Below are 27936 nucleotides of genomic sequence, written 5' to 3'. Positions count from 1 at the left end.
CCCTACAGCTCAAAATTCCAGTCTTTACAGAGTCAAACCAGAGATCCTGTTAATTTGAAAGCCAAGTAATTTTTCCAATTACTCACCACAACCCACGTGTGGTTGGTAGGCAACACTAAAAAATAAAAAAGATGACAACAATAATAAACAAATTAAGAAATTTGTTTAGCAAGAAATGTTTTTTTACATTTAAAAAAAAAAACAACTTTATTTAAAAAAAAAAAAGACTTTTATGATTTTCCATTCATTTCTCAATTAATGATGTCAATAATTTAAATGATAGCTAACACATTTCATAATTTAAAAAATCTCTAGGATGAGTTCCCAATATTTAACACACTGGTTAATCAAACAGCATTATTTCAATCTTAGTTGTCTAAGTATATTTTAAACAACAACTAATACATAGATTGAAAAAAGTTTCATTACTGGAACAAAAATGAGAAAATAATTTTTAAGCTTCACAGTTCACCATAGAAAAAAAATATTTCACACCTTTAAAAGTAGATTATTTAAGTTGAACACAGATCTAAACATAATTCTTGTACTTATTAATCATGTCTGAGAAAATTAGCCTACAGGTATTTTTTTGAAATAGAACAGAAGTATAGATTGATGCAAAACTGCTTAACAAAGAGAACACTTTGACATATGCAGACAGAACAACACATTGAAATAAAGGTCTAATGAAAGTGTGGGGCAAGACAAGTGAGGAAACAAAAATCCTATTAGACAAATCTTGATAGAAGGAGCAACAAATAATTTGAGGAGCTACTGAAGTTCACACTACAGATATTTTACTGCTATCAAATGTTACAGGTACTAATTTTGGCACAAAAATGAAACCTGGAGGGGAAAAAAAAAGAAGAAGAAGGTCTTGATCAAATAAAGTGAAGCACTATGAAACAGGTATCTGTTGCTAATAACTATAAGAATGACAAATAGTTTTCACCTATTTACTTAATAGTTCACCATAAATGTATGGCTTAAATTCTTTTAACATTGAATACTACTGATAAGGATACATGTTAGTAATATCAGTGGAACACTTAGCACATAAAATTGAACAAATTCATTTTTTTTTGACTACATGTTGCTAAATAAATTTATTGTTTCAATCAATTTGGTAAAAGTAAACTTTAAGCTACTTAAAACAATGGCCTAAAAATGTGTTTATATCCATTTTCAAAAAGTTGTTAAACAAAATCTTGATGTCCATCCTCCGACCAAATGCCCAGTTGGGTGTGTTATTAAAAAATTCAGCAGTCAAACAAGAATTTACACATTAAGTCATGCCAAAAATATGGCTCATAACAAATGCTTTTGTATCTAATTCATCACTGCTACCAAATGTACTTTTTGATTTCTTGGCTTTTTTCTCTCCAGATGAGGTGTCAGATTTGCGCTTCAGCGACTGTTTTTGTGCCAAAACTTCTTCATCTGTTAACCGTTGTCGCACACCATCACCGAATTCCCTTCGCTCAAACACCTCACCCTTTTTCTCTTTACGTTTTTTAATCTCATCCATTGCTTTGGATTTCTCCAAACTACTTGTATAAAATGATGTCTGTTTTTTAACCTGGGATATGTCAGCTCTTAGTCTGCTTTCAAATGTAGCCTTTTTCAGTTCCCTATCAGCATTAACATCTGTCCATGTGAACTCAGGTAAGTATTTAATATTCCAGATACAACTGTACCAAGGATTCCTCTTCTTGCCGCCAACTTGGGTGTTGTTAAGAACTAGTGCAACATATTTGGCAACACTCCTGCTGGAAAACTCAACCCATCCTTCAGTAAAGAGTAGACCCTTTTTATAAGAGTAACTCTTCTCTGTAAAGAAAAAAAAATATGTTAGAAGCTAATTTATATACAAAATAAAAAATAAAGCAAACAATCTGAATTTTGAAAAAAAATCTCAACACACAGGCTTATGATTTTATTACAGAAATATATTTTCTTATGAGTGACAAATACTGCAGCCATCTGATTTAACATACTCTTGCTTGTGCTTATGGGATTTCCGATTTGATTCAAGTGCTGCTTCATCCATGTTTGAAATTTTTTTGTTTAATATTGACAACAAGTTTTAGTTTAGTGTCACTGATTACGATTTCTAAAGACAAGATTTGTAGATCTAGAAATCTAGATAGATCTGAGATCTATCTAGATAGATCTGAGATCTATCTAGATAGATCTGAGATCTTATATCTTTTTCAAGCCACAGTCTGGCACAGTGCATTAAACTTGAATCAATGAATGTCTTAAGCGATGTCTCCTGAGGCATTTTAATATACAAACTAGGTTGTATATAGATCTAAATCTAGTACTCATTTTCAAGAACAATACAAAGATCGAACAATCAAGTCTAAACTAGATAAGGTCTACGATTCTTGTATAAAACTAGATTCTAGATTTAGCTTTGAACACAAAATTAGGACACAGATCTAAGTCACTAGACTAGACCTATCTATGAAATTCCCAGTAAACAGAAGTAATATGATCTGATAATGTAGTCCGACGAAAATATAAGGCACAAAATGAAACAGGAAAAATCAAGTCTAAAAAATTATACGTTCTGAAGATGCGTAATGTAGATCTAATTTGGATGAAAATTAATGCGCTCATTGAAAAATTGACCCGATAATAATACTAATCTATAAATAGAGGAGCAGTAAGCACATTCTGCGCAAACTAGGAAACGCTGATTTCGGATTTATTTCTGCTGTGATGGCCCATCCACTGCAATTGTGCCCAATTTGCCTTTTTATGCCATTTTTTTCCATCAACAAAATTCCAGGACATTCAAGGAGATATTTTAAAATTCCAGATTTCCTGGACATCCTGGAATTTCAGGAGGCAGTGGAAACCCTGCAAAGAGGAATATCTCTTCTCTCTATTGCTAGGAAAATCCTCTCACACATCCTACTAAATCGGCTCATCATGCATCATATAGATTCTAGAACAAGCCAATCAGCTAAAGGCAGCTCCAGGAAAAATGCCAAGCAAGAACAGAATGTACCAAATGCTGATCTCTTCTTAATATATGTTGATCCAACAAAAACATTCAACACTGTTACTGTGTTAGCAGAAAAGATGGACATGGACCAAGCTGGAGAAATCCAGAATATTTATTGAAAATTTTTAGTTAGATCTAGACTAATAATCTAGAGTACTAGGACTATAGTAATCTATACATTCTTTTCTAGACTCTACTAGACAAACTCTAATGATGATTCTAATATTAAATATGTAGATCTAGAGTTTAGTCTACACTCTAAATCTGGATATTATATTACTACAAAAATTACTACAATCAATATTGAATTGTATTCTAGACTCTCTGTCTAGTCTTATAAACTTTCTTTAAAGACTCTGAGACTTGAGTGATTAAGATTCTAGCTAGATCTAGACTATTCTAGACAAGTGATTAAGATTCTAGTTAGATTTGTTAGATCTCATGTCTAGAATCTAATCTAGACTAAGTTTAACTTTAACTGACAGGTTTAAGTTTAACTGTTAGTATTAGATCTAGATAGTAGTAGTGTTACCGTTAGTAGTGTAAGGTCTGTAACACTGTTACTCACTGTAAGTAAGTTGTAAGAATGTAAGTGTTACTGTAGTCACTGTAGTGTTACTGTTAGTGTTACACACAGTGAGTTGAGTGAGTGTTACTTACCCACTGGCTGAAAAAATGTTCTTTTCACTTCTCCGTATTCACCGAAAATATTTTTTAATTTTTGAACACTCATGAATTCCGGAACTGTGCTCAGGTATATAATTCCTGGTTTTTTGTTTTGCTTGTGGAGCTCACGCTTTGTAGATCTATCTTTGTCAACAATAGCATCGGCTACACGTTCATCATCAGAATTTTCCATGTTGATATGAGATAAAGGAATGGAATTTTCTATGTAAAAGAGCTACATGTTATTAGTTGAAACAAATGTTTTATAGGTCAGTGACTTTTGATAAAATGAAATGCCAGATAGGTTATTTGTAATACTAATACAATCTAAATTCTACATCTAGATTTCGTAATAGTTAATTCATTTTTAAGCTGAATTTAAGTACAAGGACTTTTAACATAAATATTAAAAAATATGCATACCCAAGTCTTTCAACCGTGAGAAGATTAAAGTCTTTCTCTTAATTTTTAAAGGCTACCTAAAACATATTTTATTTAAATATTTATATAGTACAAAAATAATGAAGTAACAACAAAGAAATGTGAAATGCTATATTTACACCTATTGTTCATTAGTTTATTACAATCAGTATTACACCAAAGTTATTTCAACTTTATTTAAATTTTGAAAAATACATTATCTGTTTGTTTAAATTTAATAAATGTAATAACAAAATTAGAGTAGCCTACTTTGACAAACTTGTTTATAAATCAATTCATAAAATATTGATTGAAGATTAAAGCGAATTTTTTACAGTGCAGGATCATATATACATTTTTGTTTATATTTTCTATTAACTCAATTGTGACATTGGATATAGATCTATAGTATATCTTAGATCTATATAATCAATATTACTCTAGATATAGATCTATAATGTCTATATTTAATATTATTTGGTGCCTTTGGGAAAAAAATCTGGTACATTGACTACAATTAATAGAAAAATGGATGTGTATATACTATATAAGAAGGAACTGAAATGAAAGAACAAATATTATAGATTTAGTAGATCTAGATTAGATTTGTAAACACATAAAATTCACTCCATACACTGCTTCGATTTTAGATTAGAAATAGAATGTAGATCTTGATCTATAGATCTACCTGCTATTAGTTTTATTTGTCGACGAGATCAGATTCCCACATGAACAGGATATTATTTATATTAATTATTGATATTAATATTGAAAACAAGAAGTGTGAGTCTGAGTGTGTGAAGTGAAAATCAATGGGTACGCAGTCAATACTTAATAATAATAAACTTTACTAAAAATAGGTCGTCTTTTTATTAAAATTAAAGGGAAATTCCGATGGTTTTGATATAGATCTAGATCTAACATGATTAAATATGTGTTTGATATACAGAAAATGATATATATATTGAAAATATATTCTTTTTTTATTAGATCTATTATTATATAATAATTAAATAATATAATAATAATTATCAATAATAACTTAGATCTAGTAACCTAATTACTTGATGTTTTTCTGTTTGAAGTAATTTTTCTGGCATCCAAAACAGTCAGATTTTCAAAGGGTTTCTACTAATTTCTAGATCTACACTCTAGCCTAGCTCTAGGTCTCTGTCGAATATGTATATGCTATATGGCTCCTTTTGTCTCGAAAGGCAATGCAATGGATGCGCCCAGACGAGTCACTGGTTTTGGTTTAATCTTGAGACGGATCAGAATCTGGTGTGGCTAATCAAGCACCCATTAGAGCAGGCAGACTGTGGCGGATCAGCACCTAACTGACTGGGGGCTGCCCAGGTTGAGGCGGGTGGTAGCTGATCAGTGAGGCGCGAAGACCTCTCCCACAGTCAGAGACAACCTGTGGCGTCCATACATTATGCCAATCAAGTTGGACTTATAATCCGTAACTGTTGTCTCCTGTGTTGTTTTAGCTACTTTGCAGCACCAGAGTTTCCTCTCATGATCCCTCTCTTGACCTTGCTGATGTGATCCAAAGGAACGCATTGCATTACATTTGGCACCAATTCAGTTGCAGAAGCTACCGGAGGGAATTTCATAGCCGATACTCCCAACGCCTAAGGGGCTTCACTCCTGATTTCTCCTCGAGGTTGTCTCCTGAAGCCTCGGTACCGCAAGGCAGCGGGGGTTTGAAGTCAGAGTACCTCTCTCCGAGATGAACTGCGTTACTAGGCTGACGAGCTCTATCTGCCCGAAGCTCCCGGTTTTATGGCGCCATATACCCGCCTTCACCCCTTCACCTGTTAGTAAGAGCAGTTTAGCTGGGCTTAATATCTAAGCCACACGAGCAGGCCAGTTGTCAGAGGCTATTTGAGACACATGCCATTAGGAGTATTTTATAGACAATGGGAGCTTAACCCATTGACACCCCTTGCCATGACAACCTTTGTCGAATATGTGATGTCACACAAAAGAACAAACCTATACTATTTATTCAATTTATTGTCTTACTGATACTGTATTTGCTTGTCCAGTAATGAGTAATGGTTTAGTTTTTTTTTTTGGACAGCACAGAACCAAAAGTTGCTTTTCCCTTTTTTTTTTGTGTACAATAGTAGACAATACTCATAACTAGATCTTATCCCAAATATAAATGGCTAATCCATTTTTGTTTTTTCAATCAGACTGCAAAAGCACAATGTGGTTCACATGTCTGAGTTTCTGCTTGTCTGTTTCCTTAATAAACTCATGTAAGTAATTCTAATATATTTGCTAAAAATATGAATAATAGGATCAGACATTTAAAACCATCTATACATTCCTATGTGTATGCATATATTTAGTATCACTGCTGTTAGTAAGTTGGTTTGTTTTTTTCAGATTGTGTACATGATGATCGTATAGTTACTCCTGAAAAGGGCTATTTAGAAAGTCCTTATTATTATTCTCAAAGTTATCCAGTTGATGTATGTGTAAAATGGACTCTGCATGGCAAACCAGGAACAAAGGTTACAGTCAAGTAAGTCATGCTAGTCTATACATTAATTTACTTTTATTCCCGGAATGAGTTATTTTTTAATTTTCAGTTTGCAGAGATCATTTTAAATACAGGGTTCGTAGTGCTCCTAAAATCTCCTAAAAAATGAAAAGTGTCCTAAAATCCTAAAATTCTCTTAAAAATTACCAGAAGTCTCCTAAAATTTATTCCACTCTCCTAAAATTTTTACCCAATATTTTTTAAAAATATAATTGTGCTTATTTTTTGCAAAACATTGGGTGTGGGGGGGGGAACAAGGGCGTAACTAGGGCATTCTGATAACATGACATTACGGTCTGGCTGTGTTAATGAGCTGACCAGTAACGGGCCCGCCCTCGCCAAAAATCTTTTTGTAAAAGAGTGACTTTGCGTGGAAAGTCTATAAATCATCTAGATCTAGCTAGTAATAGTAGCCTTTCTAGAGTTAGATTTTAGTTAATTTAAGGATCTCGATACTCTAATTTCTAGATTACTCTAGAAATAAGCAAGATTTTACATTTACGGTAAATCACTAGAATCTAGGGACAATAATTCATACACAGCTGTGAAAAGTCCGCGAATTTTAGTGACTTAGATCTAGAGTCTAGATTTACGGTAGATTCAGTCAAGATAATATGCACACAGCCGTGAAAAGTCCATGAATTTAGTGACTTAGATCTAGAGTCTAGATTTATGGTAGATTCAGAGAAGATAATTCTCACGCAGACGTGAAAAGTCAGCAAATTTTAGTGACTTAGATCTAGAGTCTAGATCTACTGAAGATTCAATGAAAATATTTCGCACACAGCTGTGAAAAGTCCGTAAAAGTTATCTACATAGATCTAGTTGAAAAAGAAATCCTCACTTGTAAAAAAAATGCTAATTAGGCATATTCCCCCCTCCCCCTCAAAGTCCAAAAGTCATTCTTTAATATTAGTAAGCAAATATCAATTAAACATACTAATAGGCCTTTATATTACAGGTCTGTTTATGAGGAGGATTTAAGCACAGCTAATAAAATAATAATAAAACATTACCTTAAATGTACACCATGACTCTAGTATCTAAAAGATACACATAGGAACTAAAAATGTACATTTCCATCTTATAGAATACACATTATGAAGGCATCTCTAAGAATGTTTCTTATTTTAAAAAATGGAATAGCAACCATTTGTAATGTTCTTAAATAAATCTTAAAAAAAAAATGGTTGTTTGAGGTTTTGGGATGACAGTTAAGTTGTTACTTGATTAAAAGATAACTTTCATTACATTTTCTGTGGACATACCACAGCTGATGACATTATTTCTGTCAGATGTTGGCAAGATATTTATTGTTTCCAAAATCAAGTAACAATAATTGATTTGATAAGTGCATAGTTTTGTGTATGTTTTACAATCTATCACACAAACAGACGGGACACACACACATAATATATATATTATACATATATATATATATATATATATATATATATATATATATATATATATATATATATATATATATATATATCATACATTTCCTCCTTAAAAAAACCTTCTAAAATCTCCTAAAATTTGTCATGGAAAAGTGCTACTAACCCTGTAAATATTTGTATTGTAGGTTTAGATTAATTAGATAACATTAGGTATCAATCTTTTTGATCTTAGTAACTGACTGATCCTGTAGCATTAAAATACTATGCTTATGTTGTAAGATGATTATTAAATATATATATATATGAAATTTTTGGCATTTTCTAAGGAGAATTATGCCTATTATATATTTATGAAATACTTAAGTAGTACATAAAACTTGTATAATCACAAATAAAAAAAATAAATAATAATTACAATAATTGTCAGTTACTGAAATGGGGAAACTTTATTTGTATTTTTTTTAAACCTGAATTTGAAGGTCGGCTTGTTTGTCCTATGCTGTACTTCCTGTGTTTGTAGTTCATACTTGATAACATTTTAATGCATTAACATTTTTTCCACCAGATTTCTATTCTTGGATATCCCTGAAAATTCGTCTTGTGATACCTTTTACATCATGATTGCTTTTACTACTGAACAACGGTATTGTGGAAATTCAACATTCATCATTAGTACATTTGAAGCTAATTTAACCAATTTCAATACACAAGTTTATGTTGTGTTTAATAGTAGTGCTAAAGGAATTAGAGGCAAAGGATTTAAAATGTCTTATGAATCAAGTGAGTTCCTTTTCTTTTTTTTTTTATTATTACTATTTAATTGTATATTTAATTAAAATATCTTGATAGTGGATTTTAAAAACCTCTTAGCCTGGCAGAAATGAACCTCACCTTTTTTTTCTTTTTTTAAGATCATTAAGTCTTAAACCATCTGGTTCCCAGCTTTACAAAAATAGTTCAAACTGTAAAAATATGTAAATAACATTTGTTTTGTATTTCCAGCTGAGGGCTGTAGCCAGGAAATGTATAGCAACTCTGGGCACATCTCAATGACAGCACATGAAAGGCTTTATCTTGAGGACACTTTACAGTCCTGTTATTGGACAGTGCTAAGTCCAGGTGGCCAAAGTGTCATCTACAGATTGTTTTTTGAAACCTGCTCTCTAATGGAAAGAGATTTATTGAAAGTTTATGATGGAAATGGTCTAACAGCCAGTCTTATTGGAAGCTATAATTATATAGATTGTCCAAATTTTTTAATGACCACTACAAATTCTTTCTATATTCAGTTTATACCTGGAAATAGGAGCTCTATTGGAAGTATTTCTATCACATTCAATGCTGGTAAGTTTGTTTCATAGAGTTTACATAGAGGCCTACTAGTATTCAATTCATAGATGCAATAATGACCTAGACCAGGGGTTCTCAACCTGTGGGTCACGACCACCTTGGGGGTCAATTGAGGATTTGCCAGAGGTCGCCTAAGACCATCGAAATTATGGATTGTTATTGTCTACTCTTCTGTATGTGTGTTTGTGTTGGGGGGGTGTCGCGGCAGAGTGGGGGATTGTAAAAAGGGGTTGCCGAACTTAAAAGGTTGAGAACCGCTGACCTAGACAATTGTTTGTATTCTTAAGAGTTTTTATATCTACAATATTATATTAAAATATTTTAGTACCAAAATACTTTGTAAGTTGCTTTTTAATTTACAACTTGGCTTCCCTAAAAAAGTTAATTTTGTTGTAGTTATTGTAACTTTTTTTTTGTGTGGTATAATTATTATGTTTTTGAAGTGTAATGAAGAGTATCACATCCTTGGTGACACCTCATTGTTCACAAAATGAGGACAGTTTGCCTAGCTCAAATTAAATCACACGTTATCACACTTGGAAAAAGAAAATGCCAGAGAGACGCTGATTAAAACGTAGTTCAAGGCTACAGCAGGGAAATATTATTAACACATCTAGGTTAAATTAAAAACAAACAACAGATGCAGAAAATTAAATGTAAAAGGGTCAAGGGCATTGAGGTGTCATGGTTCTGGATTATTCTAAGGAAAGATGTAAAAAGAGGAGTAGTAGCTTGTGACTAGAGGGAGAGAGCTAGAAAGTTAGACAGAAGTAACCAGTTGCTTATTTTTATTGATCATTAGTATTGTATCCTGTATCTACTTTACTTTACTGTACATACATTTATTGTTTCGAGTCCAAAAGAATTTAACTCTAGAAAAAGTATATTAGCACTAGGTTACTTCATTGTTTCTTAACATGTTTGAACTATAATTACGACACCTCTAAATCTGCATATGTCACAAGTTTATCTCATCAAGTGTAACAAACATAAAAAACACGTTGACAAAAAAGTATTTTAATGCACCATAATAGTAACCTATATCTATTAAATAAATAGCTTCTCGTTTAATAAGTCAATTTTTTATTTCAAAATGAGAATTTAAAAAAAAATGTCAAACATGTCTTATAATCCAGGTTCATATTTATAATGTGTTGTTGTTTTTTTTAGCTGTGGAAGCAGTTCTCATATTACTTTTTGTTTAAAACAAATTTGAACTTATTCTTTTTTTTTTAAACAGTCACTTCCAGCAGATGGACAACAACCCTACCATCAATGCCTGTATATCCCTTACACTCTGACTATTGCCACCTCAACCTTTCATCTTCAACTGGAGAAATCACAAACAATGATGATGTTTACTCTGCAATAAAGCATTGCAGCTTTTTCTACTGGAAGCTAAGATATGTAAACCCATCAGGGCCTTACCACTACGACATTAGCATTGAAACTTTTGAGCTGCTACATGGGGATTATGTCTATTTCTATGATGGGCCTAATGAATCTTCCAACCTCCTTGGGGCTTTCATGAGAGGTCTTCCCATTCCTCACCATCTTTATTCATCTGGAAACAATGTGTTCATAAGATACATTCCAAATCTTCCAACATCTAGCTTAAGAGCCAATTTTACATTCAAATTTACCATTGTTTGTAAGTAAAAGTTAGATTTTGTTTTATTGTATTACTTGTTAACTTAGTTTAATAATAGCTAAGTTATACAATAATGTCTTGGAAAGATTTAATTATGTTATATTATACTCTTTTATTATGATACTTTATATATGCAGTAACTAAAAACAAAGATTTACATTATACTCCTACTATAATAGTTTATACATGCAGTAATTTAAAAACAAAGTAAATGTTTAAGAAGTTTATTGTATTAGAGCTACTAGAGATTTATTTTAAAAAAGCTCCTGGAATTTCAAAAAACTTTAAAAGTCCTGGAAATTTCCTGAAATTTTGAAATATCTCCTTGAATATCCTGGAATTTTGCCGAAGGAAACAAAAAAAAACTGCATTAAAAAAATTTGGCACCATAAAGTCAGCAGATGGGCTGTCATGTGCAGAAATGTGAAATTAGCATGTCAGAGTCTGTGCAGAATGTGTTTACTGCTCCATGACATAGATATATAAGGTATCGTTATCCAAATTGTATCTATGTTATCCAAATTGTATCTATGTTATCCAAATTGTATCTATGTTATCCATCTTCAGACCTTATAATTTTAAGACTAAAATTTTTCCTGTTTCATTTTGTGTCATTATTTTTTCATCGTAATAAATTATCAGATCATATTACTTCTGTGCACTGTCACCTGTGAATTTAATAACTAGTGACTAGAGAAAAGCCAAATCTGCTGTCAAATTGAAACTGAAGCCAGCGCTAGGGATGTTTTAAATTTCCAGATTATGGAAAGCAGAAATTTTCTGCTGACAACAGTTCTCAAACTCGTTGAGAAATCTCCATTGAAGAATGCTATTGTCCAGAGTTTAAAATGACAAAAACCTAAATACCCTTTGCAAGATTTTGATGATGGCTCCTAGATTAGCTTTGTTCTGCTTGGCTGTCAGTGCAGATGACTAATAGCATTAAGTCTGAATTTATGCAATGGCACAATTCCGTTTAAGTTCTGCTGCCTCCCAGTCCTTCTGTGTCACCTTCAATAGACTGGATACTTTCTTTAGCCAGCATGTGAACACTAAATTTTTTAAACTCTGGATAGTGCCGACAGTAATTTTGTATATCTATATAATTGTATTTAATTATTAAACCTAAATTACACCAACTTTGACTATTGTAATAATTTGGCATGAATTTTATGTCCTGGAATTTTATCATTTCTCCTGGAAATCTCCTGGAATTTCATATTGACTTTGGTGCAGAAACCCTGTGTTAATAGTTTTAACTTGCTGTTAGCATTACTCAAGTGACAATTACTATCTATAATAATCTTATCTAGCTTTTAAAAAAATGATAGTGCTAATGCTGTAATGCATTTAATAGTTTCTTTTTTTATTCACTTTTAAAAACTTTTTTTAAACTCAAAAATTATCATTAGAAACCAAAATAAGGACCATGTTCAAAATTGTTTTGTAAATTTGCATTCATTGAAAGTATATTTCTTTTGCTCACAATAACAACTATCCCTCTATGCCTGTATTAATATAGTGTTAACTTAATTTAAGGTCCTGCAATATACATGAATTTTCTGTTTCATTCCTTTCAATATTTACAATAGCTTCCTTCACCTGAAAAATTGGAACTATATATATATGTATATATATATATATATATATATATATATATATAAATGTAATGAAAAAACAAATACTAGAAAACCATTATATTGTCTTTATTCAACAAGATTAGTCAACATTGAATGAATACAAGCACATCTCACATTGTTGAAGTACTATAAACAGACACACTGGACATGACCTTCTGACACGCAGAAAATAAACAACTCAGTTACACTACAATGAATATATATCTCACACATTCTCCCACTTTCTGTGGACAAATAAGAAAATTTAACCAGCTATTACCTTCTGTGTGCCTATAACAACTAAACACCTTTCCAATCAAAACTGCATTGGTTAAATTTACCGAAAAAAAATTATATTCACGATTTTGGTTTTTAAAGCAGGCTTGTATAAAAATGTACAAGATTAAACTTTCTTCCGTTTTTGAGCACGATTTAAGCTTTTAATTTATGCGCACATTTCTCCTTGGTTTTGCTTGCTTTTGTAGACATTGTATACATTTATTTTTTGGTCATATGAAATTGAAATAGAAATAGGCTGAATATGTGTTTTTATAAAAACCAAATTGAATGTAAGTATAACTTAATTATTTTGATCTTGCGATGTAGGCTGAACGTTCCATTTAATTACTTAAAATGTATGTTAATCTTAGTATTACCTTTTACAGAGACATTTAAAAAGTAGTACTTGTGTATAGTTTTAGGTTTATTTTTTTACACTTATGTTGCTTGAAATATATTTTTTCTACCAGCACATAAAAGGGATTTAAATAATTTGTAACTCAATAAAAAAATTCAATGATTCTATATTGTTCATTTGTTTTACTAGATGCTTGTCCCAATGGATACCTGAATTGCACAGGTGAAGCTGCTTGCTATCCTGTTTATAAACGGTGTGATGGAATTTGGGACTGTCCTATACATGGTGCGGATGAAAAAGGCTGTAGAAGTAGGTTGATTTTTTTTTTTTTTGGCTCTAATCATACATCACGCAACAACATTATCAGTGGATGCCTTAGTGCCAGGCATAAATGGACCAGAGGGTGATGGGTGTGCACCATCACTTAAATTAAAGATTTGAGGTAACTGTTGTAAGCTGATGGGTGAACTAATTATATGGACCTTTGGTAATGAAACAATTATATTCACAAAACTAATTTATTGTATAGAAAACATATAACTATGCTAATCTGAAGATAAATATTAGACCTTCCTTTGGGGCCTAATTTTGTGCATTGTGCCTAAAACCTTGAAATAGTATTTTAGAAAGTTGCTTATGTTGTTATGTCCTCCCTTCAGTATTTTTTTTTTTTTCTTTTTTAGTTGTTTTGTTTTTCTTTCTTTCCAGACAACTGTGGACTTGGAGAGTTTAGCTGTAACTCAAGCTCCTTGTTTTGTTACAAGGAAAGTGAGCGATGTAATGGAAGAGGCTCATGTGCAAACTATGCTGATGAGATGGGATGTAGTAAGTTATCAAGCTGTATTCAATTATGTGTTGCTGAACTTCTGCCATACTCATTATTCTTCTCGAGTTCATGCAAATACCTTAAATACTTTCTAATGTGTATCATTGTGTAGAGAAAAATAATTTTGTTAATATTAAGGAAACATTTTTATACACTAATATCAAAGGCTATTTCAGGTATGATCCTAGGTGTATAAACAATGTTGAGAGCATTAATGCTTTTGCTTTTACAAAGTTTATATCAACTCTGTCTGTCTGTCCTGTCAGGTAAAAAGTTTGTAGACATTGTTTCTCTGACATCCAATCTCGGATCAAGCTGAAATTTTGCACAATTATTTATTTTACCTCACAATACACAAGAATCAATTTTAAAAAATTACTAATTAGTTAATTAACTATTGGTAATAAATTATTTTGTTTGGTATCTTAAACTGAATTGGTGGTATCAGCTGAATTAGTTCCCTTTATAGGTCGCCACTCTACCCTATATTGAAACAAATAATATATAACTAAACAATCTTCTCTAGTCATAAGTACCTCACTAGCCGAGTGGTTAGCACTTTGGCCCTAGGAGGCGTGAGCCATGAGTATGAATTCAGGTCATTCACCCACACCCCACTCCCATTTTCCCAATTGGTCCAGATAAGTGATAGGGTCATATGTATTGAGAAAGCTAAAAGCATGAAATAGCGCTAAACAAAAATAATTGGTAAAAATATTATTAATCATACAGATTTATTGTTGTTTGTCTAGATCTATTACAAATTTAATTACATGACTGATCCAAACTAATTGATACAATTACACTTTGTCTTGTTAAGATTATGGCTGTAACAGAACTAATATTGTTCTGCATGTTTTATCAATTAATAATTATTAATTATAGTACTTATAGAACAGATGTCCTGCACTAATTCACACACACACACTATTCATAAGAAATAATTCTTTGATATCTATCTTAGACTAAATAGCAACACATTTTTTTCACATTAATATTTTCTAATCCTAGAAATACTTTTGTCCTGAAACTATTTATTTTTGTATTAAAGGATTCAATAAATTGTATATCAATTTACAAATACAAATTGGAAAGTTATGTTTCATGGCACTCCTGTAATATTAATAAAGTTATACAAAGTATTTTAAAGATCCATTAATACATTCATAGCATATCTATTAACAATTTAAAGTAATTTATACAAATAAAAACTTTTGAATCTCTCTCTATGAAACACATTTGGATGCATCAGTAAACATTTTAATCACAGTATAGGTCTCCTTTGCATCCACTTAAACTTAGTCAAAACATTGTACTTAAAATTCAGCTTCATCCTAAAATGTAGGACAATTTTTTTCATCTTGTAATGACTTATTTTGTTTGTGCGTGCAGCTCCTGAGCAGTGTTCCTCTGAGAAAGGCTTGTTCTTGTGCAATAATGGCCGCTGCATCTATGAGAAGTGGCACTGTGACAGGACCAGTGACTGTACAGACAACAGTGATGAGACTGATTGTTCTCCTTGTGAGTATTCGTCCCAAGACATGACGTTAAACTGCGCTCCTCTTTCCTTAGCACTTTTGGAGCTCAAAAGTGCCCTACTTCTTTTCTATCATTGTGTCTGCCTCCTCTTTTCCTAAGTCTGCCTTCATTGATCATCACACTGTCTCCTTAACTTTAAATTCTCACTACGTCCTAGACCAGTCCGTTTGCCGTGGACTGCGACGGGTAAGGGGGAATAAAGAGATCCTGGTGTTTGAGTGGTGGCTATCTGAGGATAAACCACAACAACACAATACTTTGGCTCCAAGTTCCCCTAGACCTGAGACCCAGATGGCCCGCTCTGGGTCAACCGGCTGGTCATGCCGAGCTACCAGCATAGGTCGTCGACCTATGCTGGAGGGCGGTGGCTGGAGGGTCAATCAGTGAGCTGCTGTATCGGACACATGTCCGATGTAGCAGCTGACTGAGTATAGCACCTGTGTAGCCCTGGCGGGCTCATTCTGGACATCTGAATGGCCCGTCCCCTCGTTGGACTCGATGGCGGGTGGGGAGCACAGGTGCCGAATTAACAAGAATATATATGGACAAAAAAACACACACAAAACTACTTGCCCCAGACCTATGTCTGGGCAAGAAACGTCGAATTGATGATAAAAAAGAGGAGGTCCCAAAAAGCTGTGCCACCTGGCCATCATTTCTGGTGGTTAGGTGCACAGAGGAGGGAAAAAGCCTGACAAAGTTGAGCCCTTTTATTATCTATAAGGGACTCAAGTCAGTAGTGGGAGAGCGCAAGAGTGTGTCTAAGCTACACAAATCAATGGAACTCCTTGTAGAAGTAGACAGCAAGACACACTCTGATGGGCTTTTAAGATGCAGAAGACTCTGTGATCTCCAAGTGGAAGTCATGCCACACAAGAGTCTGAACACCAGCAGAGGTGTAATCAGCTCTAGGGACCTACTGGAATGTTCCGAGAAGGAAATAGTGGAGGGCATTGAAGGAGTCACCCATGCCCGGCGCATTACCAGGCGCAGGGAGGGTGAGGAGGTCAAAACCGCCACTATTATCCTCACATTCGGAACTAGGACACCGCCAGAGTATGTGAAGGCAGGATACCTACGAGTTCCAGTGAGGCCCTACATACCTAACCCCATAGGTGCTTCAAGTGCCAGGGTTTTGGACACGGCGCGGCAGTCTGCAAGAGGAACACTGTGTGTGCCAGATGTGCTGGAGAGGGTCATGAGGACAAGGGCTGCACAGCCCAGTTCAAATGCCCAAACTGTCAAGCTGGCCACTCAGCCTACTCCAAGGACTGCCCTGTGTGGAAACAGGAGGTTGCCGTGCAGGAGTACAAGGCAAGAAACGGATGTACCTTTAGCCAGGCGAAATCGGCTGTACTGGCCCTACCCAAGGGCCAATTCGGCTTGACAAAGACCTACGCCCAGGCTGTTGCTAAGATAGGAAGATCCATAGCCACACAGACGAACACATTGACCCCACCACCCCCTCCTCTTCCTCCAACTCAGAAGAAAACACCGCCAAAGAACACACCTCTGAAGAAACAAGAAAGCCCTGTTGTCATGCACAGGTTCTCTGTGCTCGCTGATGAGAGCATGGAGACTGAGCAGCATGTCAAAACCAATACTTCGGGAGAACCCGGAGACATCATGTCTGACACAGGTTCTCCTCAGAGAACCCAGCCAGACACCCCAACCTCTACCGAGTTAGAGGTTGACCAACTCCCCAAGGGGAGAAATCAAAGCGGAGAGGATGCCCGAGGTGAGAGAGGAGGAAATAACCTCCGCTCTAACCAGAGGGATCTCCCCTCTCCAGAGAGAAAGACTTCCCCCAAAAGGGGGTTGTCCTCCTCTCCATCCAAACCCAAGAATAAAAATACCAAGGTCACTGGACTAAAGGGAAACCCCTCCGGGGGCCTCCCAAGGCCAAATAGCTCCAAGTAGGTCATCTAGAATAAGCCATGGGTTCCAGAATTGTACAGTGGAATTGTAGAGGCCTCAAGGCCAATTACGAGGAAATGCAGCTACTGATGGACTCCGAGACTCCTGTAGCTGTCTGCTTACAGGAAACATTTCTGAAAGATTGCATCAGCTTCCGAAGCTACCGTGCTTACAGCAAGAATGTTGAGGATGCAGAGAGAGCATCAGGTGGAGTCTGTATCCTTGTGAAGGATAGCATCCCCCATGAGAGGGTAGAACTACAGACCACACTACAGGCCGTAGCAGCTAGGATAACCCTTCACAAGGTTATCACTTGCTGCGGCCTGTATCTACCACCAGGTGCTCCATTAAACCGAACAGACATGGAGGACCTATTGAAACAACTCCCCCGGCCTTATTTAATCCTTGGGGATTTCAATGCCCATAACACCATGTGGGGATCCAACAATACCGACACAAGAGGTCATATGCTGGAGGATACCTTCCTCCAACATGATTTATGCATACTTAATGATGCATCACCGACCTACTTGCACCCAGGAACTGGATCACTCACATGCATTGACCTCACCGTATGCGTCCCCGGACTTCTGGACAACTTTAAATGGTCAGTTAGCAATGATCTACGGGGAAGTGATCACTTCCCAATCATCATTACTAATAATCTCCCTTCATTAGAATGACCTCAGCGGTGGAAACTGAATAAGGCCGATTGGGAACAATTCCAAAAAAGATGCTCCGAGGATATCACAGAAAATATCCTCGATGAACAGAACCCAGCTGATACCTTTGCTAGCAAGCTACTAAGTATAGCCAGGAAAGTTGTACCCCTAACCTCTGCAAATCCAAAACGGCCTAGCAAACCATGGTTTGATACAGCTTGCAAAAGTGCTATTGGCGATAGGAAAAAACGACTGGCTGCATTTATAAAGAATCCTTCCCAGGAAAACCTAAAGCTATTCAGGATAGCTAGAGCAAAGGCTAGACAAACCATATGGTCAGCCAAAAGGAATTCCTGGAGAAGTTTTGTCGGCAGTCTGGATGCCAAAACTTCTGCTAGAGTGGTTTGGAAGGCAGTAAGGCGAATCAAAGGGAAAGAATCAAATGCAATAGGGCATTTGAAAAACCAAGGACGAACTGTCACGTCCCCCAGAGAAATAGCTGACTGCCTTGCATCCTCAATAGCAGAAAAATCATCCACTGTACACTACACGCCAGAGTTCCAAAAAGTCAAAACCAGGGAGGAAAGACACCCCATTGATTTCAGGTCAGAGAACAATGAAGACTACAACAAACCGTACTTGCTTGAGGAACTGTGGGAATCGCTGGACAAGTCACATGACACAGCGCCTGGAGAAGACGAAATCCATTACCAGTTCCTCAAGCACCTTCCCGAACCCTCATTGGCAGTCCTGCTAGGGGTCTATAACTGTGTGTGGCAAACAGGCGCTTTCCCAAACAGCTGGAGGAAAGCCACAGTTATACCGATACCTAAACCGGGAAGAGACGGCTCTGACCCAGCTAACTATCGACCAATAGCACTAACAAGCTGCATCTGCAAAACCATGGAAAGAATGATTAACAGTAGGCTGGTCTGGTACCTGGAAAGGAATAAAGTGATCTTAAACTACCAGTGCGGATTCCGGGAGGGGCGGACAACAACTGACCACCTGGTAAGGCTGGAAGCTTATATTAGAAATGCATTACTCAGAAGAGAACATCTAGTAGCTGTATTCTTCAATATAGAAAAGGCCTATGACACAACCTGGAAACATGGCATTCTACGTGACCTGGCGCTTATGGGGCTTAAGGGACACCTCCCCCGTTTTGTGGAGGAATTCCTGAAAGATCAAAAATTTCAGGTTCGAGTGGGCAACTCCGCTTCTGACACTCATGACCAGGAAATGGGTGTACCCCAGGGCAGCATTCTGTCAGTCACCCTGTTCAACATTAAAATAAATAGCATCATAAATGCGCTGTCCCCTGGCATAGAGTGCTCTTTGTATGTTGATGACTTTGTCATTCTCACTTATGGGAAAAACATGAACACCTTAGAAAGAAAATTACAGTTATGTTTAAACAAAATTCAGGGTTGGGCAAACTATAATGGTTTCAAATTCTCAGACTCCAAAACAGTTAGTATGCATTTTTGTAATCTAAGGGGACTCCACCCAGACCCTGAACTATTTATACACAAAAAGAAGATCCCTGTCATGAAAACTACAAAATTTTTAGGCCTCACCTTAGATTCCAAATTTAATTTTCTCCCCCACATTAAGAGTACTCAGCCATACGGGCTGGGGAGCTGACAGAGATACCTTGCTGCTGCTCTATCGGAGTCTAATTCGATCCAAGCTAGACTACGGATCCATAATATATGGAGCAGCAAGGAAGTCGTACCTAAAAATACTGGAACCAATACAAAATGCTGCCCTGCGTCTCTGTCTCGGCGCGTTTTGTACATCACCTATCCCAAGTCTCCATGTGGAGGCTGGAGAACTCCCCATGGATATAAGAATGAAAAAGCTTGCAATGCAGTATATAGTCAAGCTAAAATCCAACCCCACGAACCCTGCTTTTGACTCCATATTTAACCCCACAGAGGTAGAATTATATAATCGAAGGCCTAACGTCATACAGCCGTTGGGCCTTCGAATGAGAGAACCCATCCAAAATTTAACCCCACCCATTGACCAAATCTCTAAAATAGAAACCCCTCAGAACCCTCCTTGGCTAATGAATAAACCCAAATTAAATTTATCCCTCCTCAATTTCAAAAAAGAAAATACAGACCCAAGCATACTACAAGTCCACTTTAGGGAACTGCAGGAGAGCTACGGAGATTGTGGCACCATCTACACAGACGGATCCAAAATGGAGGGAAAGGTCGCGTGTGCCTGCTCCTTTCGGAACAAAACAATCTCCCGTAGACTCCCCGATGGCTGCTCCATCTTTACGGCCGAATTGCACGCAATATTGCTTGCACTTATGGCCGTAAAAGCATCAGAAAGGAGGAAATTTATAATCTGCTCCGACTCCAAATCTGCATTGGAAGCTTTGGGGCGGATGAAGACTGACATCCCATTGGTACATAAGAGCCTGAAGCTGTTGGACCAAATAACAGCCGACCGTAGGGGTGTCACCTTCATCTGGGTCCCCTCCCATGTTGGCATTGAGGGAAACGAAGCCGCAGACAGAGAAGCAAAGAGAGCCCTAAATCATGCGGTGTCAGGAACCCAAATTCATTACTCGGATCTGAGACAAAGTATTGCCTCTGCCACCTATCGAGAGTGGCAGAATTGATGGGAGGCTGAGACTCACAGTAAACTCAGGCAGATTGTGGCGGATGTCAGGTGGCGGCCCACATCTAAGGGTCTGACAAGGCGTGGTAGCACGACCATGTCCAGACTTAGGATTGGCCACACCTACATCACGCACTCCTTTGTACTGAAGAGAGAGGAGCCCCCACTTTGTGAGTAAATATGTTAAGGAAGTAAAAATATTTCAAATGACTAAATCTATTACCCAATTAAGACTTTTTTCATGGCTTGATTGATATAAAGTGAAACTAAAATTTCACTGTCATAGGTTACTTATTGTTAAGACACAAGTTGACATTTTTTTTAAGCAAAACCTTTTATAGACAACTAATTTTTTTTTTCTCTTCATCATTTTCACACAAGATGTGTAGGTTCTAGCTCCTGATGTAGTCCAGGTTTTAGTTTCTTTCATAGTATCTCTATTCTAATATTATGGATGATATATAGGCTCCGATGTTGAAGCTTTTTTTCTAGAAGTTCACTGCAATCTCTCTTTATGTGGTTATCAAGACTCTTAAATGGTTTAAAGCTATAAACATTTGTAGAGTAAAGGAAATAAAAATTCCACTCTTAAAAGTCTTTCCATCTTGTTCCTTAGATATTTGCCTATAACCAATGTTGGCCCTAGAAATGTTAATGTCACAAAATTAGTCACATCTCTATTATTTGATTTGAACTAAAATATTTACTTAAAAAATAAACACTTTACTGTTGGTCTGTTTTTAGCTTAAGACCCCAACCTTCAAATATTTAGTGAATATGTGCAGAGCTTGAGCTGAACTTTCAACCTTCAAATACTTAGTGAATATGCTGGACTGTCTTTCAGTCATCTTGAGGGTCTTGGGTTCATACCCCGTCCACTGCCATCCCCAGCCATCCTGCGGGAGCTTAGGATAGATAATCTTCAACTCTGAAGTAACATCCAAAACATGCAAAAACATTTAACGAACAATTTCCAATGCTCTAGTTGATTTACCCTGAGCTGCTAATCAATCATTATTATACTTTCTTTCAGTGTCTTCACCTAGAGTTATTGTAGCTGCAGTGGTTGGTTCATTGATTTGTGTCCTCCTGCTTGTCATTTCACTTGGATGTGTGTGCAAGTTGTACAACATGCGCATGAACACCATGAGGAGAGGAACTCGCCATGAAACTCCACTTAGCCGCCAGCTGGCAGAAATGTTCCACAGACGAGCACCTCCACCTCCTTACCACGAAGCCATGTTGACCTCTCGGCCATATGATGAGGCATTCATGGAACTTCTCGCCCAAGAGGGACAAAATGGAGCTCCTCAATTCAGCAATGGTGTGAATGAACAAGATAATGCCACTTTTGCAGTTCCAAGAGAGAGATCCCATAGAGGAAGCAGAAGGTGTAGACACAGTCGCAGGCACAGAGAAGTCAATCAGAATCCAGCAGGAATAACATCCCATGAAGCTCATTTGAATACCTCCAACATTGGAGTTGATATGTTTCATGTGTTTGACTCAGACTCCACTTGCTTTGCTAGTCTTTCACAGCCACCACCTTATCATGAAACAGTTTCATCTTTGTTGCATTCTCATGACACTCTTGATTCCTCTGGTGAGTCTGATGATGAATCCATTCTGGACAACTGGCAACCAGATGACACGTCTCAGGCTAGTCAGTATGCTGACTCTCAAACTGAGATCAACCAGGCTTCTCTCAATGGAAGCCCTGAAACCACCTTGACCTCTGTGTTGAGAACCTTCCAGCATTCAGTTGGAACCAATATAGTCCAGCTTCAGGTGGACAGTGATAAAGACAATGACAGTAACAGCACAAATATTTCCTTGGATTCCACATCAGGCATAGGTTTGGGAGACAATGATGGGGTCAAAGTTGAATGTCAGAACCAGGACACCTTGATAGACGATGATTCTGATACTGAGTGCATCCTTGCTGGGAACGATGATACTACAAATATTAATGATGACCTGACTAGTGACACAGTTTGCCTGCTAAGTAGCTTTTAGTTGTGATATCTTTACCAATACTTTGACCCAACTTGTTTCATGTAAATCAAATCACCTCTGTTATGTGTAGACATGTTTGAATATAATTGTTAATTTATTTTTTTTTTATTTGTAGGTTAATATTAGTGAGCTGATTTTTATGGTTTTCAAAGATAACATTTTTTTGAACAAATTGTGATGTGCTAAGATCATCTTTCTTTTATTTTTTTTTTTAAATAAATTTTTAATTCACTGTATTTCTTTACCATTATTAATAAAGATTCATTGATTTTGTCATAGCTATAAAAAAAAATTTTTTTAGATATGTTTTATTTATTACCCCAGATTCAAGCAACTTCTATTTATTTTTTTAGTGCACATCTATATGTTAGTATATTGTCATCAATGATATAGCTGTTAAAAGTGAATGAATTATCAGGTCACCTATGAGCTTGTTTGATTACAATGTTTGGCATATTAATTTGCACAAATTATAATGAATTTCACAAGCATATCCACAATTTTAAGCATGTAATTTGTATATATATATATATATCCAAAGGGTTGATTACTTAACATCATCCATGTTTACATTACATTAGTGTCATCTGAGCAAATCTCACATACACAATTTTTTACTCTCTATCAATCCCCTACTATTCTGATAGCGGTAGGAGCTTAGATATATTACATTTTTTAGTCAGAAACTTTCAAAGTACTAAACCTATAATAAAAGACTAAACAAACTATAAATTAAAAAAAATATATATCTTTTTAATACTACAAATTTCTTCAGGTTAAACACCTGATAGAAACTCAGGTAATTTAGTCCATTATTGTCCTTTAAAGGATTTCTTATTTGTTAAATGGTAAATCGAAAGGTAATCACTGAATTCAAACATAGGAAAAAAAAGAATAGCAACCACAAATATTTATACTTAAAATACCTATTCATACATATAATAGAGTTTCAACTCCCAACGCAAGTGCTTTCATAAGATTTTACTTTGTTATGCCTCAAGCTTTAAGTATTTGTTATAAATTTTTTATAAAAATTGTGTTTAATTACTTTACAATTTGTTTAATCTGAGACACACTTTTTGTGGAGATTATAAGGGGAATTTTTTTATTATTTTTTTTTTACAATGGCCAAACAGTTTTTGGGGAAGTTTTATCATCATCGCCATATTGCTTTTTAGTTTGATTATATTAAGAACATTTTTTTAAACTTAATAATGATATAGAATAAGTTGACATCTTCCTTCATATTGCTTTGACTGCCTCTTATAACAAGCTTTATTCAATGCATGCATAATTATTTGAATAACTTCATAGGTATAACTTTTATTTGTTATGCTTAAAATTATAATTTATTTTTTAGATTTCTTCAAAGTGACACATTTTATCTTGCTTTCTTGTTGGTTTCAATGTAATACTACCTAGTAGTTTGTCCTTTTGGTGGCTTCTTATGTTTTTATTTATTTCGTTCACTAAACAATTTAAAAGAGGCTTTTTGCCTATATTATGATGAAGCTTTAAAGTTTGTGTTTCTTGTATAGTTCCCTTTAAAAGTGTAAAGATTGAACTTGTTGCTAAGCTGCACTATCACTTTGTCTTGCTTGCAAAGTGAAGTTTTAATTTAAGATATTAATACTTAAGATCTTGTTCAGAAACATTCATGTTTTGTGGTGCAGCACCCAACAGTCTAAATTTCTCTTATGGATGTATAGGATCCATTATAGTTGGGTCGACTCAGAAATCCTATTTAAAAAAAAAAGTTAAAACTACCAGTCCTAAATCAGATTTGAGCCAGAGCCAGCTTTCTTAGTTTAGCAGACCATAGCTCTGTTCTAAGAATCTCAAAGTTCTTACTAGATACATTTCATAAGAGCTGGTTAAAACCAAATAAAGGGCTAGCAACTTTACCAATTACCTAAATGATCTGTAATATAATGTTGCACTTGGTCAAACATGTTTTTATTGGTCATGTCAAAATGCTTAAAAAAAAATGAATTCTCTTTTAATGTTATGTTTAAGTTAATACAATTCCTTACTGTGAATTCTACTTATCTTTAGCATTTCTGATTTGAATTATTGACTAATTTAATGCTTTTTGTTTTTCTATTTCTACTAGTTAAAAATATTTTTTCAAAACAAATGCTAATATACTTGGTCTAATTTTACATTGTAATTAACCCATTTTTTTTGCTTTTCTTCTTTGAAGATAACTTGTTTCTAAATGTTCATTCAAAAAACTAACTGTACTTATATTTCTTTATGTGATTTGTTCAATGAATTACATATACATCTTGCAGTGTCTTCACCTAGAAGACTTATTGGTCTTTGAATATTAAACAGAAATGGTAGGAAGTGTTTTGAATTAAAGGTTCACACCACAAGATTTGTTTATTTTTATTGTTTGTTTTGAAGTTAACCATCAAATGTTTCCAATGAAATAGAAATAATGAATAGATTGCATTTTAAATTTATTCACAACTTATCATATAACTTATAAATAATAATTAAACCGGGTAGTAACCTTTATTAAGCTTGAATAAACTTGTCTTGCAATTGTGCATTACCCATAACAAAACATAACTATACTGTAGGAAATATACATTCATACTGCAAATCAATCTACACATTGTTTTTATTCCATCAGCAAAGACAAACTCTTGACTTCAAATTATTTATTTCAATAGGCTAACTTTGTAAGGAATGGTTAAGTTAAACTATAGAAAGGAAAATCTATTTCTTAAATCCATTTATATCCTAAACACTGGAAAATAAACGCTTGTTTGAATGTAATATTTTGGGTATGAATATCAATGTTTCAAACTCTGACAATATGTTTATGTTAACCTTTGATGTCTAGGATTATTTAATAAGAAGGAACATCACATTGTTGTAATTTGTTTTATATACATAATCATAGGATCCAACTTATGATTTGAAAACTTCATGTTGTTGTTTATTTTACCTAAAGGCTGTGCTTCAATGTTTAAGAAATTGTTTTGTATCTGTAAGAGCTGCCCTTTGAAAGTTCACATGTTTTATTGTGACATTGGCAGAACTTTTCATTCATTTAAATGTAACATGTCTTACAGCATTTTTGTCAAACAGGATTTTCATAATACATAATCTACAATGTTATGCTATTCTATAACATTATAACATAAGACTGATGACTTGAACCTCTTTTATTGTTAATGGACCTTACTACACTTACAATGTGACTGGCTTCTTGAGCTTTATGACACTAAAGAATTGGTGGACATCATTGTTATTTAGAGTACTTGGTATTTCTCTTAAACTTTGGAAACAGATCATCATAACAGAGAGAAGTTTTTGTTTTTTTGCCTGTTGAAAGGAATTATAACTTGCTTTGTTGTGTAAAGATTGAAGGAAATAAAATGTATTTTGAGCAGATTTTTCTTTCTTTTGTTTTTGAGGTGAATTTCAATTGTGAACGGGAAATAGTTGGCAAAATCATAACATGACTTACTTATTCAAGTAAACCCTTTGCGGGGGATAGGGCTACAACCACACCTCTCCACTGAACTGAAGCTTTTTGTTCATCTGCTCCCATGTTTGTTTGGGCTTGCCCATTTTCCTATTTTTGCGGATTCCAATATAAGAATGTGCAACATTGCAACATTGGTACTGTTAATGTTCTTGCTGAGTGTGTCCTATCCAGCTCCACTTTCGCTTTTAAAATATCCTGGGCTGTGGGTTTTTGCTTGGCACTCTCCCACTAGTTGACGGTAGATATATAGATAGTCAAAAAAACTTATTGAAAAGTGATGGAAGTGTAAACGAAACAATTACTTTGTACAAAACTTGTATATCATCTCACTCAGTCTCTTTTGGTAAACATTTTGTGCACGTTATTTCTCACACTCCCAATTTCGGGTCAAGCTGAACAAGAATAAAAAGAAAATACCAATAAGTTAATTTTTTTTAAAAAAGCTTCCCTTTCAGACCTTGCGATCTACATGGCAGATGATGTTAAGGTCATCTGTTTCTATGGCCAACGGTTAACAAGCAGTGTTTCATGTGGCCAGTACAATGAACAGCTGCCTTTACTTTCCCCAACTAAAGTCAGGTACCCATTAGAGTTTGGGGGGGGGGGACTCAGGGGTGCCCTAAAAGTCCTGAAATTCAAAATCCCAGTCTTCACTGAAATTCGAACCTATGACCCCAGGTTCGGAAGCCAAATGCTTAACCACTCACCCCCCCCCCCCACTTAGTTAATTAACAATTAGTAATTAGTTATTTTGTTTGGTATCTCGAACAAGGGAAAGAAATTGTACTTAAGTGATGTGACGTATAAGTTGAATTAGCCCCTTTATACTTTGTAGGTCGCTGGTTAATTTTTTTAGCTAACAATAGATAACTTTAAAATTTATATTTTCATAAGTGATTCACTGGCAGAGTGGTTAGTGTATTAACTTCAGGAGGCCGAGGAGCCTTTAGCCCTCGAGTTCGAATTCAGGTCGTTTTCCTTTTTTTTTTTTCTAAATAAATCCCCCGTTTACCCCCTTCTTTCTCCATCTCCCCTTTCCAGCTGGTCCAGAGAAAAGAAGCAAAAACAATTGGTTAAAAGTATATGAAATCGCTCAGATCTATTACTCTTAGTCTTTATCTATTACAAATTTAAGTACATGACTGATCCAAACTAATTGATACAGCTACGCCTTTTTAAAAGTATTTTTATGTTTTTCTTGTGTTTGGCGCTAGGCATTTAAATGAGTCAACTTCTTGTTTGGCCTTTCAACTAAGACAAAGAATGCTTTATTGATCCTTATGGAAATTTGTTGTGATTACAAGGACTCTTTTCTCATATGAAGACAACACAACAGAAACATACACATAAATAGAACAGACACAACATAAAGAGTTCATCGAACGACTACACGCGGGCATCTTAGTCCTTCTCATGTTTCTTGATCAACGAATGGCGTTGATATAGAATGACCGAGTAAGGAACGAACGAGTTTTTGAACCGCTCGGTCCTAATCTTGATAGATTGAAGTGGCCCACT

The 27936-nt window shown here is 35.2% G+C and overlaps 2 protein-coding genes across 3 annotated transcripts; one reads left to right on the top strand and one right to left on the bottom strand.

Moving 5' to 3' along the window:
* Positions 1-855: 855 nt before the first annotated feature.
* Positions 856-3901, bottom strand: LOC106052988 (uncharacterized). The gene is made up of 2 exons (XM_013208463.2): positions 3677-3901; positions 856-1830 (listed from the first exon to the last, which is right to left on the bottom strand). The coding sequence occupies exons 1-2, from the start codon at positions 3873-3875 to the stop codon at positions 1286-1288; spliced, it is 744 nt and encodes a 247-aa protein (XP_013063917.2). The 5' UTR covers positions 3876-3901; the 3' UTR covers positions 856-1285.
* A 722-nt stretch (positions 3902-4623) lies between these two features.
* Positions 4624-26319, top strand: LOC106072385 (uncharacterized). 2 transcript variants are annotated; one of them, XM_056034668.1, is made up of 10 exons: positions 4624-4885; positions 6304-6369; positions 6500-6638; positions 8622-8836; positions 9059-9400; positions 10647-11057; positions 13503-13622; positions 14022-14138; positions 15532-15660; positions 21931-26319. In XM_056034668.1, exons 1-10 carry the CDS (start codon positions 4831-4833, stop codon positions 22911-22913), a joined length of 2577 nt encoding a protein of 858 aa, XP_055890643.1. In that variant the 5' UTR covers positions 4624-4830; the 3' UTR covers positions 22914-26319. The 2 variants fall into 2 exon arrangements, with proteins under 2 accessions (XP_055890643.1, XP_055890644.1); XM_056034669.1 differs by having other exon boundaries at positions 4624-4918.
* Positions 26320-27936: the final 1617 nt, after the last annotated feature.

Source organism: Biomphalaria glabrata, chromosome 7 (genome assembly GCF_947242115.1).
Source record: "Biomphalaria glabrata chromosome 7, xgBioGlab47.1, whole genome shotgun sequence".
In the NCBI taxonomy this organism is placed as follows: Eukaryota; Metazoa; Mollusca; class Gastropoda; family Planorbidae; genus Biomphalaria; species Biomphalaria glabrata.
The sequence above is the reverse complement of the archived record's forward strand: the minus strand, read 5'-3'. Positions and strand labels throughout refer to the sequence as shown.